The following is a 17,420-nucleotide window of genomic DNA, read 5'->3' on the forward strand; positions in this document are numbered from 1 at the left end:
TTCTCAAACTGTTTCTGTTGTATGCCTCACCCGCTCAGTTTCATTGTCCCTTCCCAAAACCTCTTCGATGAACATTCGTCCAGATCGTCTCACTTGTGTTAGCACAGGAAGCTCACACGCACAGACACGGTCTACATTCCTACAGCGAACAACAGACACGGTCTACATTCCTACAGCGAACACACTGAGCTTGGCGTATCGCACAACTCGGAGGTAGGCACATCATCATCGTCATCACCATCATCTTTATTTTTCGATATAATTTCAATATTACAAAATCATTTACAGCATATAGTTTATATATATTAAAAATATAAAGCACAGTGCAAATTTTAAAGATCCAAAGGGAAGTCGGGGGTAGACCATGAGCCCGGAGTAGATAGATATTTCACTTGTTGGAACTTTGATGGTTCCAAATTATGTACGTGACCAATAACACGGTGAGCTACGTGATAAGTGTGCTCATCAAAGTAATTCACTCGTATTGGCCATGTAAATGAATCGGTACTACGAGGGTTGTGCCATTCTTAGGTGATACCGATGTCGGCTGTGGCCCATGGACAAGGGGGAAGGTGAGGGCTCGGGTGGGTTGGGGTACAGCGAGTTACGCAGATTGTGAACGGACGATGTGCAAGCAGTGTTCTACACCTCGGCACGGCGAGTGACGAAACGGTTTGACGTGAACACCTCCGTGAATGTTTGCGTTGTACACGCGCTGTCCGTAAATAGTAAAATAGCGTTGACGTCTTCTCCCCCTCCCCAGTTAAAGCCTCGTCTCAAGTCTCCTCGAGGCTGATTCTCCGGAGGGTCCCGCTCGGTAGATGTTTCATGTTGCCGTGGGTGGAAGCCGTGGTTGCCCAGAGAAAACCACGCACGCAGTTTAGAGACCACTCAACATGCTGCTGATGCTGCAGATGCTAATGGGGAGACCTACTCGCTGTGCTGCCTCCCACTTGGGACGTCCTTTGTGCGTACACCACAAGCGTATAAGTGCAATCAATGACTGATTTCGCATTCACATACAGCTCAATTATAATGAATAATTAATCGAACATTCACTTTGTATCACATGAAATAACAACAATAACACGTCGCCCTTTGTCAATCCACTACTGGATGAATGTCTTTCCATAACAGAGGTTTTTGGGTTAGAAGGCGTAAATATAAATGTCGTTAAATCCGCCACCACCCGACACAGCCAATTAGTAAGGTTTGTCACTTAAAAAAACGTGCCAATTCGTTAATAGTTCAACACACCGACGTGTTGGAGAGTAAACCCACAACATTTACAATTCGAGTACGACGTTTTGCCAGTAATGACAACCAGCCTCACCAGGCTGTCGGTCCTGGCAGGGTGTTTGACCATCCTAACAACTAGGGGACACAGAGGGGTTTTGAAACGTAGCACCCTGGAGCCTTAGTACAGAATTATGCGTGTAAATTTCCCTTAAGTCTGGTTCGTCTACGATTGTAGTATGATCCGATACGCCCGCAAGAGAAAACAGAACTACTTTCGAAGGAAATCCGGGCGCGTGCGCGTGAGATCACAATGCTGTGGGTGTGGCAACGGTTACTAGGCACGACGGCACCCACTGCCACTGCACAAGCCAATCAGCTGCGAGGAAGAAAATCCGCACGTAACATGGCTGGTGTGATGTCATCGCTCCACGCACCTCATTCCAGTCGGTTTGCTGAGGTGAGTATATTTATGCGATTAATGTTGATTGCATATGTTATGAATGTTATTGATAGTATTATTCATGTTATTCATAGCAATGCTTTCATGTTATGTTATTAATTATCGGTTGACTGTTTTCACTTTGATCACTCCCAAGTTCCCTCCTCACTTTGCGATCCATAATTCTCGCAACGCTCTCATGGAATCGGAGTTATATCTTAAGTTCTTATTGTAGAAATGTCCGAGGTCACTCGACGTTGGACATTTCCACAATCGTGCAAGTACGAAGGCCCTTGATTGGTCATTCTGGTGCTGAGAAGACCAACTGAGTGAACGTTCACTCCTTACAATATGAATCAAAGCTTGCGCATAGACGCAGACTTGAGCATTCCACAAGCATGAAACGGAATTGTCCAACGCTTTATGAGCCAAACTAAGGCAACACCTAATAAGGCCAAGGGTTCAGTATCAGATTGGGTAACTGAATTTACAGGTTATAAAAGCACTTGCTAGTCATGGGCACAGCTCCCTATTTCAACTGGGGGGGGGGGTGCTATGCAAGATCCGACTGTGGGCCCCCCTCCTTTCTCCTGACTCACTTTTACTCAAATAGCTACGGATGTTTTAACCCGAATACAATATGTAGGCTATAACTATGTATATATTCATATATTATTTTAGTTGCACCGTGTATTGGGTTTAGATGAAGACAGTGTCACAGTGACAATATTAATAACAATATTTAAAGGCGCAACACTACTCACAATTAAGTTATCGTGCGTCTTGCCGGTCCATCGATCTAGGATGTCCTGAAAGGAGGTGGATTGTGAAACTTGATGCTGCTTTATTAATACAATAGCCAGACGCATTAATGGGGCTTGCTACATGGTAGACCGCAGCTAATTTGTTTTATTGATAAAAATAGTCCTTCTTAACATTGTTTGTATTTATATTCTTGGTTCTTTCGGTAAAGTCACGTAGAAGGGAAACAATAAAATAATAAAAATATAAAACAAAATTTTCACGACATTTCGACTGCAACACATGCAATCATCATCAGGTGTGAAAACCACAGCAATTTGGTTTTCACACCTGATGATGATTGCTTGTGTTGCAGTCGAAACGTCGTGAGAATTTTATTGTTCTATATTTTTATTATTTTATTGTTTCCCTTCTACGTGACTTTACCGAAAGAACCAAGAATATGAATCCCTGCAGTCACGAAAGCTTTAAATCATAATTGTTTGTATTTGTTTACCTGTTGATTCGGGACCCCCTTGTGGCCGACTGGGCTCCTTTGCATCGTGTGACACTGCCACCTCCCCCCCCCACCCCCCCATAGTTGCACCCCTGTTACTAGTCCCATCTGTTTGGATTGGGTGTCATATAAACTATCGGTGACAATTTGGAATAAATACAAATTCGTGCCTGTGCTTCAGATGTTAGTAGATTCATGTTGTTCACGTCGAGCACGTTTCATTGCCTAGGACCGGTTACCGGACAACAACACACACACACCTTCGCATGAGCCTAGTGCTGTACCTCCTGTGATCGGGCCATCCTCACGGTCACGCGAGCAACAGAGAGACAGAGAGCTGTCCGTGTGACTGAAAGAAGTCTCGAGGTGGGACTTTGATGTCGGCCTATGTCTATCACAATTGAACACACTAAGATATTTTGTGCCTTTTTTAAAAGCTCAACTCCAAACAACAACAACAACATCAGTTTTACTTTTAAACGATAATATAAAAATGTCATTTAAAAAGATATCTCAGCAATCACTTCGCTCCACAACAAACTTGCCTAGATCCTTACCCACGAAGGGGGAGCTTTACTCGGGTGAGATAGGAGGCCTGAGAGGGTGGCGAAAAGGGAAGGGGTCATAAGGTGCTGTGCAGTTCGTGGAAGACGACACAAACGGCCGCCTCGGCATCATAATGGTTCAACAGAGTCACACGGGAGTGTCGCAACCCCCAGTTTGGGCCCAGCAAAGAGTGGAGGCTCGCGACGGACAGGGGCTCAACCCTGGAGAGACTTTGCACAGGCGAGGCTCTGCCGGAGGTTGATGTCCTTGTGGGCCTTGTTAAGCTGGCCAGGCTCAAGCAGGGTCGTGATGTTGTCCACCGCCTTCACAGAGGGAGGCTTCAGCCGGCCGGGTCCAATGAGGTTAGAGTGCGACCCGGCCGTGGCCTCGACATCGTCCGAGCCACCACTCTCCTCGACACCACTCCGAGGGCCATGCCGTGCCACTGCACTCCACAGGCCCTCGCGGTGGAGCAGCGCCGCCAGGGCGCACGCCAGCACCAGGCCGACGAAGGCCAGCACGGCGAGCAAGGCGCTCAGCCAGCCACTGTCGCTCAGCAGGAGGCCGTCGCCACCCTCCCGCCTCTGCTCCGTCTCCACGACGGTTATCTTGAGCTGAAGGTTTGGCTGCGGCCTTGCCTGAGCCGCTTCGGAGCTCCCCTCTCCGGCTTTGCTCAGATCTTCTCCGGCATCTGTTGGCTCCGCGATTGAACGTTCAGGAGGCATTGCCGGGCCCGGCACGGTGGAACCGATCGGACTGGCTGCGGCTCCGGCAGCAAAAGCGGAGGGGTTTACGGCGGTGGAGGATGACGATAACGATGATGAGGAGGCGGCGGCAAGCTCGCAGCGCGTGCCCGCCCGGCCCGGGGGACAGACGCAGAGGAAGCGCGAGGGCCCGCGCGGCACGCACGTGGAGCCCTCGGCGCACGGAGAGGGCGGCCCGCGCTGCTGACGGCTCGCGCACGGGTCGGGCGGAGCCTCGCACAGCGGCCCCGAGAAGCCACGCGGGCACAGGCACACGAGGACGTGAGCCGAGCCCGCCTCGTCCATGCATGCGCCGCCGTTCTTGCACGGGTACCTGGACATGACAAGAGACACGGGGACCCAAGGTTAAAGGCAGAGTTAATTGGCGGTCGACGCTGTGAACATACACAATTAACTCATTCGGTCTGTCTGCAGATTTAATCTGTGCGGAGCGTTGAGTGCTATAATGGTATACCCCCGTATACATGGGTTTATGCTCAATCTGTTGCAGTGTTGGGGTATATATGAACACCGATAACATTTACGCATGTTTTTTTTACTTGGTACGAGAGTTCAAGTCTCAAGTTCATTTTGTTTGATGAGCCTCATTTGCAAAATTTTACCTGGGCCACCAAAATGACAAATTTCAACAATGAAGCCAAAAGTATATATATAATCGAGACAAAACAACAAAAGGGAAATAAGGGTAAGAGGCTAGAACAGAGGTCGGAAACGTTTCCAAGAAGAAGAAGAAGGAGAAGAGCCAATTTCTTTGTTTTTGTCTTTGACCAAAATAGTCAGAGAGCCGCATCACACGCACAGCCACTTGTACACAGACACAGCAGCAGGTACACACCAGATGACAAACGCACATTCTGGCTCAAATAAACGAAGTAGGTGATGGAATTTAGTTGTTTCCTCCCTTAGTTATTCTTTAAAAATAGTCACCAAGACAGTCCGTAAGTGATCCCATTATTTTCTAAGCCACTTGTTATCTTTGTGTTCAGCTAAGTTTTTTGCACACAGCATTGATATTCGGTGCTTTTTCTGGAAGACTTTGCTGTTTTTTTCTGGGATTTTTTCTGTTGCGCATAGTCACTTTAAAATGTTTCTTGTTCATGTTTTTGTTTGTTGCGGTTGCACCCGATTCAAGAGCCGAATGGCTCAAGGGCTATACCAAATAAATGAAACTGAAAACTGAAACTGAAAGGTTTAAGATTCAAGTGATTTTACGTTAAAAAAAATCTGCCCGTGAAGGGGGGCAGCCAAAGAGCCGTACACGGCACCGGAGCCGCAGGTTGCCGACCCCTCGGGCTAGAATGTGGGGGAAGGGGGGAGGGGGCCACTCACCCCTGCTGGTGACAGGGCCCAGCGCGCTCCTCGCACCGGCTGCCCGTGAAGCCGTCGGCGCACGTGCACGTGAAGCCGCCGCTGCCGTCGTCGGAGCACGAGCCGTTGTTGTGGCACGGCCGATTGTGCCCGCAGAAGTTCAGATCTGTGGCAAGTGAACGCAAAGAGGCCCGCAGGATGGGGTCAAAACACGAAAAGTCAAAGGTCAGTGTTGTTGTCTCCCTCGCTCAAATGGGCGTGGCGGTCGCCTCCATTGGTGGCATGAGCGGCAGGAGTGACCGAAATTCCACGTTCCCATGGCCAATGGACGATTTCCCCCAGAGGAAGACCAGAGGGACAGGTGGGCCGAGTCGATCGCAAAGAGGATTTGAAACTTTCAGCCCCCGTGAGTTGAACGTCCTCACCACGGTGACACCCGGCCTCATTTTTACATGAACATCCTCACGAATGTCAGCGGAATGTTTAGAAATGTATTATAATGCAGGTTGCGCGTGTGTAGGTGCATGTATTTGTATGTGTGCACGTGTGTGCATACACGTATGGACAGTATATGTGTGGGGAGCAGGAGTGCAGCGGTTAGTGCAGCGGTTAGCGCCCTCCTGTTCACGGCCTTGGGCCTCCCCAAGGTCGACTCAGCCTCAAATGAGTACATGGTGTGGCGTGTAAACATCACCACTCGGGAGACAAAGGTGGCCGGGCGTGGTGTTAGCCACCTGCCCCTAGTGTGCCTTTATGGAATTTCATACGTGTTAATTTGCAAAAATTGCCCTAAAAGTATGCTAAGGCTATGCGGGGGTGTTTTTGTCTTGTTTGTGTTTATGTATGTACATAATGAGCTCATCTGGCAGGCAAGGCTGTGCTGGCTGAGTCATGTAGCCCGCATGCCTAGCCATCGCATTCCCCAAGCGGCTTCTATTTGGCCGGATAGAGGGGGCTAAATGGGCGCGGCACGGGCTGGGAAAGAGATGAAGCTGATTCGGTTCATGAAGATCTGGAGCTGATTGGGCTTGCAAACAACTAATACCAGCAGAGTTAAGCTCTGCCTCTGTGGGGGAGGCTCGTGAAGGACGCTACTGGGAATTTGGAAGCACTTGCCCTCCAGCAACAGTGGCTGGCAGGGGAGCGACGCTCACAACAACAAGCGGAGCGCCAGTGGGATAAAAGGCAGTGAGGTTGCACAGTGGGGAGCACAGGTGGCGCATCTGCCAGTCATCTCGGTCAACCCATGGCGCTTGGGTCTCTCCCGTGACCTCCCACCAGCGGGCCTTTGACACTTCACGCAACTGCCTCAAAGTGCACCTAGCCTGGCACAAGGGCTGCGGTGACGTCGCCGCCTTTCAGCGGCGGCAAATGGCGGCTGTTGGTGTTGACGTGTGTGTGTGTGTGCGTAGTGAGCGCGTGTACGCGTTCATTCGTGGGCCACTCACCGCGGTCGCACAGCCGCCCCGTCCACCCGTCCTCGCAGTCGCACTGCCAGGGCATGTGGCAGGAGCCGCGCTGGCACCCGGGGAATCGCGTGCAGTTCCCACACAGCTCGCCCTGCCACCCGGGCTGGCACCTACAGCCCGCCGCACGGGAGGGCGGGGGCGGGGGGGGGGGCACGGCGTGAGCACAAGTTGAAACCACTTTAGGAAAATCTGGAATATCTGATGCCGGGCATGTCCTGCTTCGTGGCGCTCGCGATCATCACGTGACTGGGTCAACGTCTTTTTGTTCACGATTGCTCGTCCGCATTGCCAGCGTAGTGAATGTCTTGCTCACAGCGAGAGACCAGTGGGAGCCCACGGCAATGGTTGCTGGAGCTATGGAGGAACCGGCCCATTGCAGGACCCTCCCGGATTCGAGAATTCGGAGACTCGGTGAGGCTTTTCCAGATGTTATATTGAATTAAGTTTAAATATAAAATCATTCCAGCCAATTCATCCTCATCACCACCATCATCGGCATCATAATCACAACCATCATCATGCCACCATGGTCAGTAAAATGAGGACCACTATGATGAGGCTGCATTACTTGAGACGTCAATAGCTGCCCCACGAACTAACTCATCCCCACCATACAAATATGGAATCTCCGTCTCTGCCTTAGCGAACGGCAGAGAAACCAGCACCTCCCAACGCTCGTTTGAATAGAGGCAAGCCAACAAGAGATTCTCTTCTCAGAGCTCTGGACTGCTGGGGCAAAGAGGTGTTAGCGAGCGCCTATTAAGGCTGGCACCGCACACCCATTTGCACAGCACCACCCGTACACCTGCCAGCACCCAGCACTCAGCAGACACGCCACATCCACCAGGGGCTTTGCACGAGAAGTGTGATCGCTAAACATAGCGCACACGACGTATACCCGTGTGTGTGTGCGTGCGTGCGTTTACTTGGGTGTAGCGGTTAGCACGCTGCACCACAAAGCCTGCCACCCGAGTTCGATTCCCGCTCACAGCCAACACCAGTGACAATTATCTGAACCGGTAATGGGCCTCCCCTAGGTCGACTCAGGATCAAATGAGTACCTGGTGCGATGCGTAAACATCGCCACTAGGGGAGACAAAGACGTCCGGGCGTGGTGCTGGCCACCCACCCCTTCGTGTGTCATGCCGACCTTCAAAGGTGCTCGCTAACAGCACTTGCTCCAACAGTCTGCTGAAGCTTTACAGGGGGGGATCTTTGTCTTGTTTACACGGAGCGTGTGCTCGGGAGTGGAGCTGTCCATTATTTGCACACCGCACTAGGATCCTATAAAGCACGGGTTCGACATCTGGCCATGTGCACATCCATCACCGGTGCTCACATGCTATCTGAATTTGGCACCTGTTTCTACTCCGGTCGTCACGGCCAAAAATCGGCAGCAGGTGCCACTGTAACTATCGGGGATACAAAGGTGGAAGGGCGACTATGGTACTGGCATCACCATCCACTCGACCGCAGTGCTGCATGGCCTCGGTCTACAGGTAATGTCCGTGCGCAGCCCGCTTGTCGGACGAGGGCACCCCCCTTGCTGTGATAATGATCTGACCGCGGGTCAGCGTGGCCATCGGCGCAGAGCTCAACCACGGCGGGCCAGGCCGCTTACCGGACGTGGGACGCAAGGGGAAAGGCGAGCGAGGGACAGCGAGCGAGGGACAGCGAGCGAGGGACAGCGAGCGAGGGACAGCGAGCGAGGGACCAGCGACCTCACCTGCATTCTCCGTCCACCTCGCAGTAGCCCTGGCGCAGATCGCAGCCCTCCTTGCACTCGGCTCCTGCAGCGACAACAACGACGACAGTCAGCTCAGTTTGCGAGCAGCTATTGGCGACAAGAAAACTCAACTAAACTATCTTTATTTGACCAGGTAAGGCCCACTGAGCTGTACATGTCCTTTTCAGAAGCGATCTGACCACAAATGATAGCTCAACGAAGTGGAAAATCACGTGGAAATGTATAGCAGCTAAATACTGGAGGGGAAAAAAACGCACGACCCGGAGGAAAATCCACACGACGACACGCCAACGCCATGTATACAGCAGGCGTCAGGGTCGGGATCGAACCCATGACCTCCTGCATACCAGGTGAGGTAGCTAACATCTCCTAGCCACCGTGGCGCCCGTCAAAACTGCCGAGGCGATGCCGGCACGACGCACCCGTCTCTCCCCACGGGCGTCTCGCCCATCGCGCCACGGTCAAAGCTGCTACCAGACTCTTCCCAAACGGCGCTCGAGCCATCGGACGCAACTTGCAACGTGGAGTTTCCCTGTTGCGGTGCTGTGACAGGCCCCTCCACTGTGCGGCGAGAGTTTTATATCTCCATCGGGAGAGAGCGAGTGGTGAACAACCTTCAGTCAACGTTCAAATTCCTCGGCGGGCAAAAACGGTGCGAATGAGATGACCGTAGAATCTCGTTCCTACTCTCACTCGGTATCGAGGGGTTAATTCTGCTCGCCGCTCTCCCAGTGGAATCGTGAAGATCTCTCGCTCCACAGTGTGGGGGAGGCTGTCAGAGCACGTGGCAGGGGAACGCCTCCACGCCGCGACCACGTCCCGGCGCGGTGCCGTCTCCGAGAGGCACCGCCCCGTCGTGCTGCGCTCCTCCCGGCCCGTGTGCGGTCTGTGCTAATCTCGACCCCGGCCAGCAAAGCGTCGGTGAGGAGGCCAGCCCGTCGCGCGGAGTGGCCTTCACCACGAGTCGCCGACTGAGACCGTTACTTGAGTGGAGGGGGGTCTCAGTGGCGCTGTCTCCTGGGCTGGACATGGTCGTTGTGAGCGTTCAGTGAGACAGACGCCTAAACCTGAGGCTTTAAAGCCATGATCTCAGAGGTCACACGTGACTCTGACGCAGCCAGTAGGATATCAGCGCTCGAACCTGCTATCTGGGTGCTGTAAGATGAGCAGCTCTACCATGGCCATTAAAAACCGAATGGGAGACCCACCAGGCCCCAGGGCTTGAACCCATGTTCTCTCAGTTGTGCAGACTCGGGAGTGCAAAGTGGAAATACATCAGCAACGCCACCACCGCTGGCTGCTGCCACCACTGCCACCATCGCCACCGCCGCGGGTTATATTTAGCCACGGCAACATGGCCCAGTGGTGTCTTGACATTAAATACACTTTGTTTAATCTTAGCAGCGGGGTCAGGGGTGCACGATGGCTACAATGCTGCACGACACACGCAGCCCACACGCCCGCCTGCCCCCCCCTCCAAAGCCCGGGCCACGTGCTCAAGAGGATTTTGCTCAACAATGTCGGTTAAAAATAAACCGGGGGGGCCCGCCGCCCGCTGACGGATCGACTGACAGAGCTCCCCTCCGCGTCGCGCCAGTTATTTCCTTTGTTTCGCCGGCGCACAACAATTCTAACAATTCGCACGGACTACACGACGTGAGATGGGTGTGGGAGGGGGGGGGGATCACAAAATAAATTCGCAGAACGGCGTTCCCGACTGTTCCCGACTCCTCTGGCTGTAATCTTAAGCAATGGGGATAAACCCTACAGAGGAGCGACTGCCGCACGCCGGCCAGCACACGCTTGCCGTGAGTTCAATCCCGACCCTGACGCCTGCCGCTGTATATTTGGAGGATGTGTGTCTCTCTCCCCGTGGTTACGGGGATTTTTCTCCAGGTCCTCTGGGTTTCCACATTTATAAACATGCGTTTAGAGTATTTGTCTACGATAAATTTGATGATGCTGGTGTGATGATGATGTTGGTGTGATGATGATGTTGGTGTGGTGATGATGATGTTGCACGATGGTCACAGGCTGCAGAAATGTCATCATTTCACAGCCCAGGGTTTCACCTCTAAAACAACGACTGACTATAGATGTATCCATTTTTAATTAAGTTTCTCAGTGTTTACGCAGCTAGGAGCCCGGCTCCGTGTTTACAAGGGGCACGCGATGCCTCTTTGCCCGATCACACGGAGCCGGGCGGGGGGGTTAAATGAACTGGGTTACATATTCTTGGTTCTATCGGTAAAGTCACGTAGAAGGGAAACAATAAAATAATAAAAATATAAAACAATAAAATTCTCACGACGTTTCGACTGCAACACAAGCAATCATCATCAGGTGTGAAAACCACAGCAAGAAATTGTATTTTATTGTTTCCCTTCTACGTGACTTTACCGAAAGAACCAAGAATATGAATCACTGCAGTCACGAAAGCTTTAAATCAAAATTGAACTGGGTTACAGTTTGTGACTCATGCCGCCGCCTAAAGTAAAAGACAAACGAATGGAATTACATTGTCAGAGAATGGTAATCTAATTCCCATGCACGCACAGCCACCCACGCAGCCAGCCAGCAGCCAGACACCCCACTCCTACCAACACCAAAGACATATCCCACTTATAGCCTCAACAAACCTTTGGCACCTATGAAGGTGCCGGCACTGTCGCACACGAGGCGGTGGGTGACCACCACCACGCCCGGCCGCCTTTGTCTCCCCAGTTTACTACACACCGCGCCAGGTACTCATTTGAGGCTGAGTCCACCTAGGTGCGGCCCAGGACTGGTTCAGATAATGGTCACTGGTTGTGGCCGTGAGCGGGAATCGAACTCGCGTCGCCGGGTTTGTAGCGCAGCGTGCTAACCACTGTGCCACCGCTCCCCACATGCACACATCCACACATCCACACATAGACAAACATCCTCCATACAGCCTTACAAGACTGTAGGGGCAAGTGCTGTTAGTGAGCACCTATAAAGGCTGCACGGCACACGAGAGGGTGAGTGGCCAACACCAAGCCCAGCCGCCTTTGTCTCCCTCGTGGCGATGTTTACACATAGCACCAGGTACTAATTTGAGGCTGAGTCGACCTAGGGGAGTCCCAGGACTGGTTCAAATAATCGTCACTGGTGTTGGCCGTGAGCAAGAATCGAACCCGGGTCGCCAGGTTCTTAGCGCAGCGTAGCGCTAACCGCTACACTACCGCTCCACACACACACAGACATCCACACACACACGCGCCTGTATATATAGACGCACGCGTGCGCCCATACGGAGCGCGTGGCGGTGGCACGTGGCTGCGGCTATAGCGATCCCCTATATGATCCCCTATGGACTACAGCGATCCCCTCCAGGAATCTCAGGCGCGCACCATCCCTGCCCGGGGCGCGTGCGTGATGCCTGCTTCTGACCCTGCCGCCTGCCGCCTGCGTGACCTCTCTCTGGAGGGGAGGGGGGCGTGCAGGGGTGGAGCGGGGGAGGGAGGGGGGGTGTTGTGATGGAAGGTTATGATGGAGAAGGTTGATGATGGTAGTCATGGAGAGGGATAGTGATGGAGAGGGGATGATGGTGGTGATGGAGAGGGATGATGATGTAGAGGGATGGTGATGGTAATGTACAGTGAGGGACAAAAGTATTTGATCCCCCGCTGATTTTGTACGTTTGCCCACTGACAAATAAATGATCAGTCTATCATTTTAATGGTAGGTTTATTTGAACAGTGAGAGACAGAATAACAAAAAAATCCAGAAAAACGCATGTCAAAAATGTTATAAATTGATTGGCATTTTAATGAGGGAAATAAGTATTTGACCCCCTCTCAATCAGAAAGATTTCTGGCTCCCAGGTGTCTTTTATACAGGTAACGAGCTGAGAATAGAAGCACACTCTTAAAGGGAGTGTTACTAATCTCAGCTTGTTACCTGTATAAAATACACCTGTCTACAGAAGCAATCAATCAATCAATCAGATTCCAAACTCTCCACCATGGCCAAGACCAAAGAGCTCTCCAAGAATGTCAGGGACACGATTGTAGACCTACACAAGGCTGGAATGGGCTACAAGACCATTGACAAGCAGCTTGGTGAGAAGGTGACAACAGTTGGTGCGATTATTCGCAAATTGAACAAACACAAAAGAACTGTCAATCTCCCTCCGCCTGGGGCTCCATGCAAGATCTCACCTCGTGGAGTTGCAATGATTATGAGAACGGTGAGGAATCAGCCCAGAACTACACGGGAGGATCTTGTCAATGATCTCTAGATAGCTGGGACCATAATCACCAAGAAAACAATTGGTAACACACTACGCCGTGAAGGACTGAAATCCTGCAGCGCCCGCAAGGTCCCCCTGCTCAAGAAAGCACATATACATGCCCGTCTGAAGTTTGCCAATGAACATCTGAATGATTCAGAGGACAACTGGGTGAAAGCGTTATGGTCAGATGAGACCAAAATGGAGTTCTTTGGCATCAATTCAACTCGCCGTGTTTGGAGGAGGAGGAATGCTGCCTATGACCACAAGAACACCATCCCCACCGTCAAACATGGAGGTGGAAACATTATGCTTTGGGGGTGTTTTTCTGCTAAGGGGACAGGACAACTTCACCGCATCAAAGGGACGATGGACGGGGCCATGTACCGTCAAATCTTGGGTGAGAACCTCCTTGCCTCAGCCAGGGCATTGAAAATGGGTCGTGGATGGGTATTCCAGCATGACAATGACCCAAAACACACGGCCAAGGCAACAAAGGAGTGGCTCAAGAAGAAGCACATTAAGGTCCTGGAGTGTCCTAGCCAGTCTCCAGACCTTAATCCCATAGAAAATCTGTGGAGGGAGCTGAAGGTTCGAGTTGCCAAACGTCAGCCTCGAAACCTTAATGACTTGGAGAAGATCTGCAAAGAGGAGTGGGACAAAATCCCTCCTGAGATGTGTGCAAACCTGGTGGCCAACTACAAGAAACGTCTGACCTCTGTGATTGCCAACAAGGGTTTTGCCACCAAGTACTAAGTCATGTTTTGCAGAGGGGTCAAATACTTATTTCCCTCATTAAAATGCAAATAAATTTATAACATTTTTGACATGCGTTTTTCTTGATTTTTTTGTTGTTATTCTGTCTCTCACTGTTCAAATAAACCTACATTAAAATTATAGAGTGATCATTTCTTTGTCAGTGAGAAAACGTACAAAATCAGCAGGGGATAAAATACTTTTTTCCCTCACTGTAGAGGGATGGTGGTGATGGAGGTGCGAGCTGTCTCACGCGTGCCGCCCACACGCAGCAGCACTCAGAGGCTCCGTGCGAGTTCCACGTGGAGCGGCCACCACTGCTCACGGCGTGTCGGAGAGCGAAGATTTGGAAGAAATGAAGACAACTCGAGGTGTCGAGAGTCAACGTCCTTCGTGACTCATAATTATAAATATTTTTTAGGGTTAAATCGCGTAAATATATCGTTAGACTCACCAGCACCCGACAAAACGTGCCAGTCAGTTACTACATCAGCACACCAGTGTGTTTGAGAGCAAACCCGAAACATTTACGATTTGAGTACGACGTTTCGCTGGTGATTACAACGACCAGTATCATCAGGCGAGTCCTACGGAGAGGAGTACGAGTAGGGAGCTGAGACCCCCGTGATTCAATCGCCACGCAGCCGCTCATCCCGCGTCACAGACACGAGGATTGTAAAACTCCCCAGATTCATAAGCAACGAGGTAGCCGCAGATAGCAGTACAGCAATTGGGTTTGTAAACCCATCTGGTACGAATTTTTTTTAGAAAGTGTTATCCCCTCGTACGTGTTGATATTCTCCCGACACTCGAGGTTCCACGCACGTGCAGAGCACTCGTCAGGACACACACAAAAAACACAAGAGGATTGCCGAAACGTTCCGTTGCACGACCCTCGTGAGTACGAGCCTTGAGACTCACAGAGGCTGTCCTGCCTGAAGGGCCTCGAAGGTTCGAAATTCTCCACGCGTGCCACGCTCACACCCCGCACACTGCGGGCTCCCGATGGTCGCTTTAACCGACCGGCTCGCATACAGAACTAAAACTAAACAATGTATTTTATTGTACCAGGTAAGGCCCACTGAGCTATGTAGTTTTTTTTTAAAGAAGCGACCTGGCTATCACAATGATAGCTCAACGAAGTGGGCTTATCACGTGGAAATGTATTGCAGCCAAATACTCTAAACGCGTGATTTTAAATGTGGAGGGAGAACCCGGAGGAACCGGGAAAAATCCACGCGACTACGCGGAGACAGAAACACGCAAACTCCAAATATACAGCAGCAGCAGCAGGCGTCATGGTTGGGATCAAACCCACGACCTCCTGCGTACCAGGCGAGGGAGTTAACATCTCACCACCGTGCCCCCGCCCACCACCACACGATCGTTACTCGGATATATATCGAACAAACAACGAAATAAGCACCAAGTCACTGCTCTCAAGAGGACACGATGGTGCGAACTTGGTGAGTCTATCTCCTCTGCCTTGCCTTGTTATTAAATAGCAGCTGGTTCATATATAGAACACAAAGCCTACATATAGACTTCGGGTGGCTAGGCTTGGTGAGGATGGCTGTGTGAGTCTGGGTGGTGAGGCTTGGTGAGGATTGGTGAGGATGGGTGAAGTTTCCTGGGACCTGGGGAGGCTGGAGTGAGTGAGCGTTGGCGACGAGGTTGTGGTGGAGTTGTGGTGAGGCTGCCTGGCGAAGGTGAGTGGTGGTGGTGAGGAGGATGAGTTGCAGGTGAGCCGCTCACCGTGCACGAGTTGAGGCGGACAGGTGAGGAGCGAGGCCGCGAGCAGCAGCAACGGAACTCGTAGGAGCGCCTCCATCGCCGTCTCTCCTCTCTCCTCTCGTCTCGTCGGCACTCCGCCACGACCTCTCCCTGCCCTCGAAGCGCTCCCTGCGTCTCCCGTGTCTCGCAGGGACGTCCCGTCCTCTCCGCGACTCTCGATTCACTCTCTCCAGCACTCCGTGTCCTCTCTCTCCTGCCCGCGTGTGAGACTCCCTGCCTCTCTCCTCCCACTTCTCCCGTCACTGCCGCTGGGTCTCCCGTCTCTGCCGCGTCTCCAGACTCTCTGCTCCTCCTCCTTCCCCCCCATCCCGCCTTCTCTCTCGCCCTGGTATCGCCGCATTATCTCCTCCCCTCTGTTGTGACTCCCCCCCACTCCCGCGCGCGTGCGTCCTGTCTGTGCGTGCGCGTGCATGCGGGGAGCGGGGGCGCAGCGGTTCACGCGCCCCGCTACAAACTCGGCCAACCGAGTTCGATTCCCGTTCACGGCCAAGCCCGGTGACGATCGCTTTATCCGGACCAGTCCTGCGCCTTGCTCGCAGGTCCACTCTGCCTCAAATGCGTATCTGGTGCGGTCTGTACACATTAGCACTGGGGAGACAAAGGCGGCCGGGAACGGTGCTGGCCACACACCCTCGCGTGCCGCCGTTCGCGCCTTCATAGGTGCTCGCTAACTGCACTTGTCCCGACGGTCTGTGAAGGCTATAAGAGGATCTGTGTCTTTATATGTGCGCGTGTGTGTCGAATGATGTGCGCCTGTGTGTTCAATGTGTATGTGGCTGATGTTATAAAAAAGGGAAAATAAATTCACCGATACAAAGACAAATGCCACTGCTTCTTAAATGCATTAATCGGTACAGTTAAGCCCGTGTTTTGTATCGTACCGTACTGTGTATATGTTTTGGTATGGTCTCGCGAGATTTGTATTTTAAGCAATCGACTCGTACGAACATTCATGGTTCTAATATTCGAGCCGAGAACCGGAATGGAAGCCTCGCTGAGAATGTCGCCCGTAGGCCCGAAACCAGCTCGCCCGGCATCATTGTCGAACTTGGGCGTCAAAACTGCCTCGAGCGGCCAACTACCCGGTACACCGTCGTCTGTCTGCGTGCGTGCACGGCGCCGAGACGCGATGCTACGCCGAACTCTTCGGAGCTGGCCCCGTCAGACGCGGCGTCCAATCAGCCCTCGAACCGCGACGTCCCCAACCCGAGTGCCGACTGTGAGCAGCCCCTGCAGCGTCTCCTGTGAGCAGCCCCTACATCGTCTCCTGTGAGCAGCCCCTACAGCGTCTCCTGTGAACAGCCCCTACAGCGTCTCCTGTGAGCAGCCCCTACAGCGTCACCTGTGAATAGCCCCTACAGCGTCTCCTGTGAGCAGCCCCTACAGCGTCTCCTGTGAACAGCCCCTACAGCGTCTCCTGTGAGCAGCCCCTACAGCGTCTCCTGTGAGCAGCCCCTACAGCGTCTCCTGTGAGCAGCCCCTACATCGTCTCCTGTGAGCAGCCCCTACAGCGTCTCTCCTGTGAACAGCTCCTACAGCGTCTCCTGTGAACAGCCCCTACAGCGTCTCCTGTGAGCAGCCCCTACAGCGTCTCCTGTGAGCAGCCCCTACAGCGTCTCCTGTGAGCAGCCCCTACAGCGTCTCCTGTGAACAGCCCCTACACCTACAGCGTCTCCTGTGAACAGCCCTACAGCGTCTCCTGTGAACAGCCCTTACAGCGTCTCCTGTGAGCAGCCCCTACAGCGTCTCCTGTGAGCAGCCCCTACAGCGTCTCCTGTGAACAGCCCTTACAGCGTCTCCTGTGAGCAGCCCCTACAGCGTCTCCTGTGAGCAGCCCCTACAGCG

General features: G+C 52.4%; 1 protein-coding gene across 1 annotated transcript; it reads right to left on the reverse strand.

Annotated features, from left to right (window-relative positions):
- Positions 1–224: 224 nt before the first annotated feature.
- LOC116943374 (uncharacterized) lies at positions 225–16,776 on the reverse strand. The gene is made up of 5 exons (XM_032956213.2): positions 15,537–16,776; positions 8,750–8,813; positions 7,003–7,133; positions 5,576–5,720; positions 225–4,559 (listed from the first exon to the last, which is right to left on the reverse strand). The coding sequence occupies exons 1-5, from the start codon at positions 15,610–15,612 to the stop codon at positions 3,698–3,700; spliced, it is 1,278 nt and encodes a 425-aa protein (XP_032812104.2). The 5' UTR covers positions 15,613–16,776; the 3' UTR covers positions 225–3,697.
- Between the last annotated feature and the right edge of the window lie 644 nt (positions 16,777–17,420).

This window comes from Petromyzon marinus, chromosome 17 (assembly GCF_048934315.1).
Source record: "Petromyzon marinus isolate PM22_M1 ecotype Great Lakes invasive population chromosome 17, UKy_Petmar_22M1.pri1.0, whole genome shotgun sequence".
Lineage (NCBI taxonomy): Eukaryota > Metazoa > Chordata > Hyperoartia > Petromyzontiformes > Petromyzontidae > Petromyzon > Petromyzon marinus.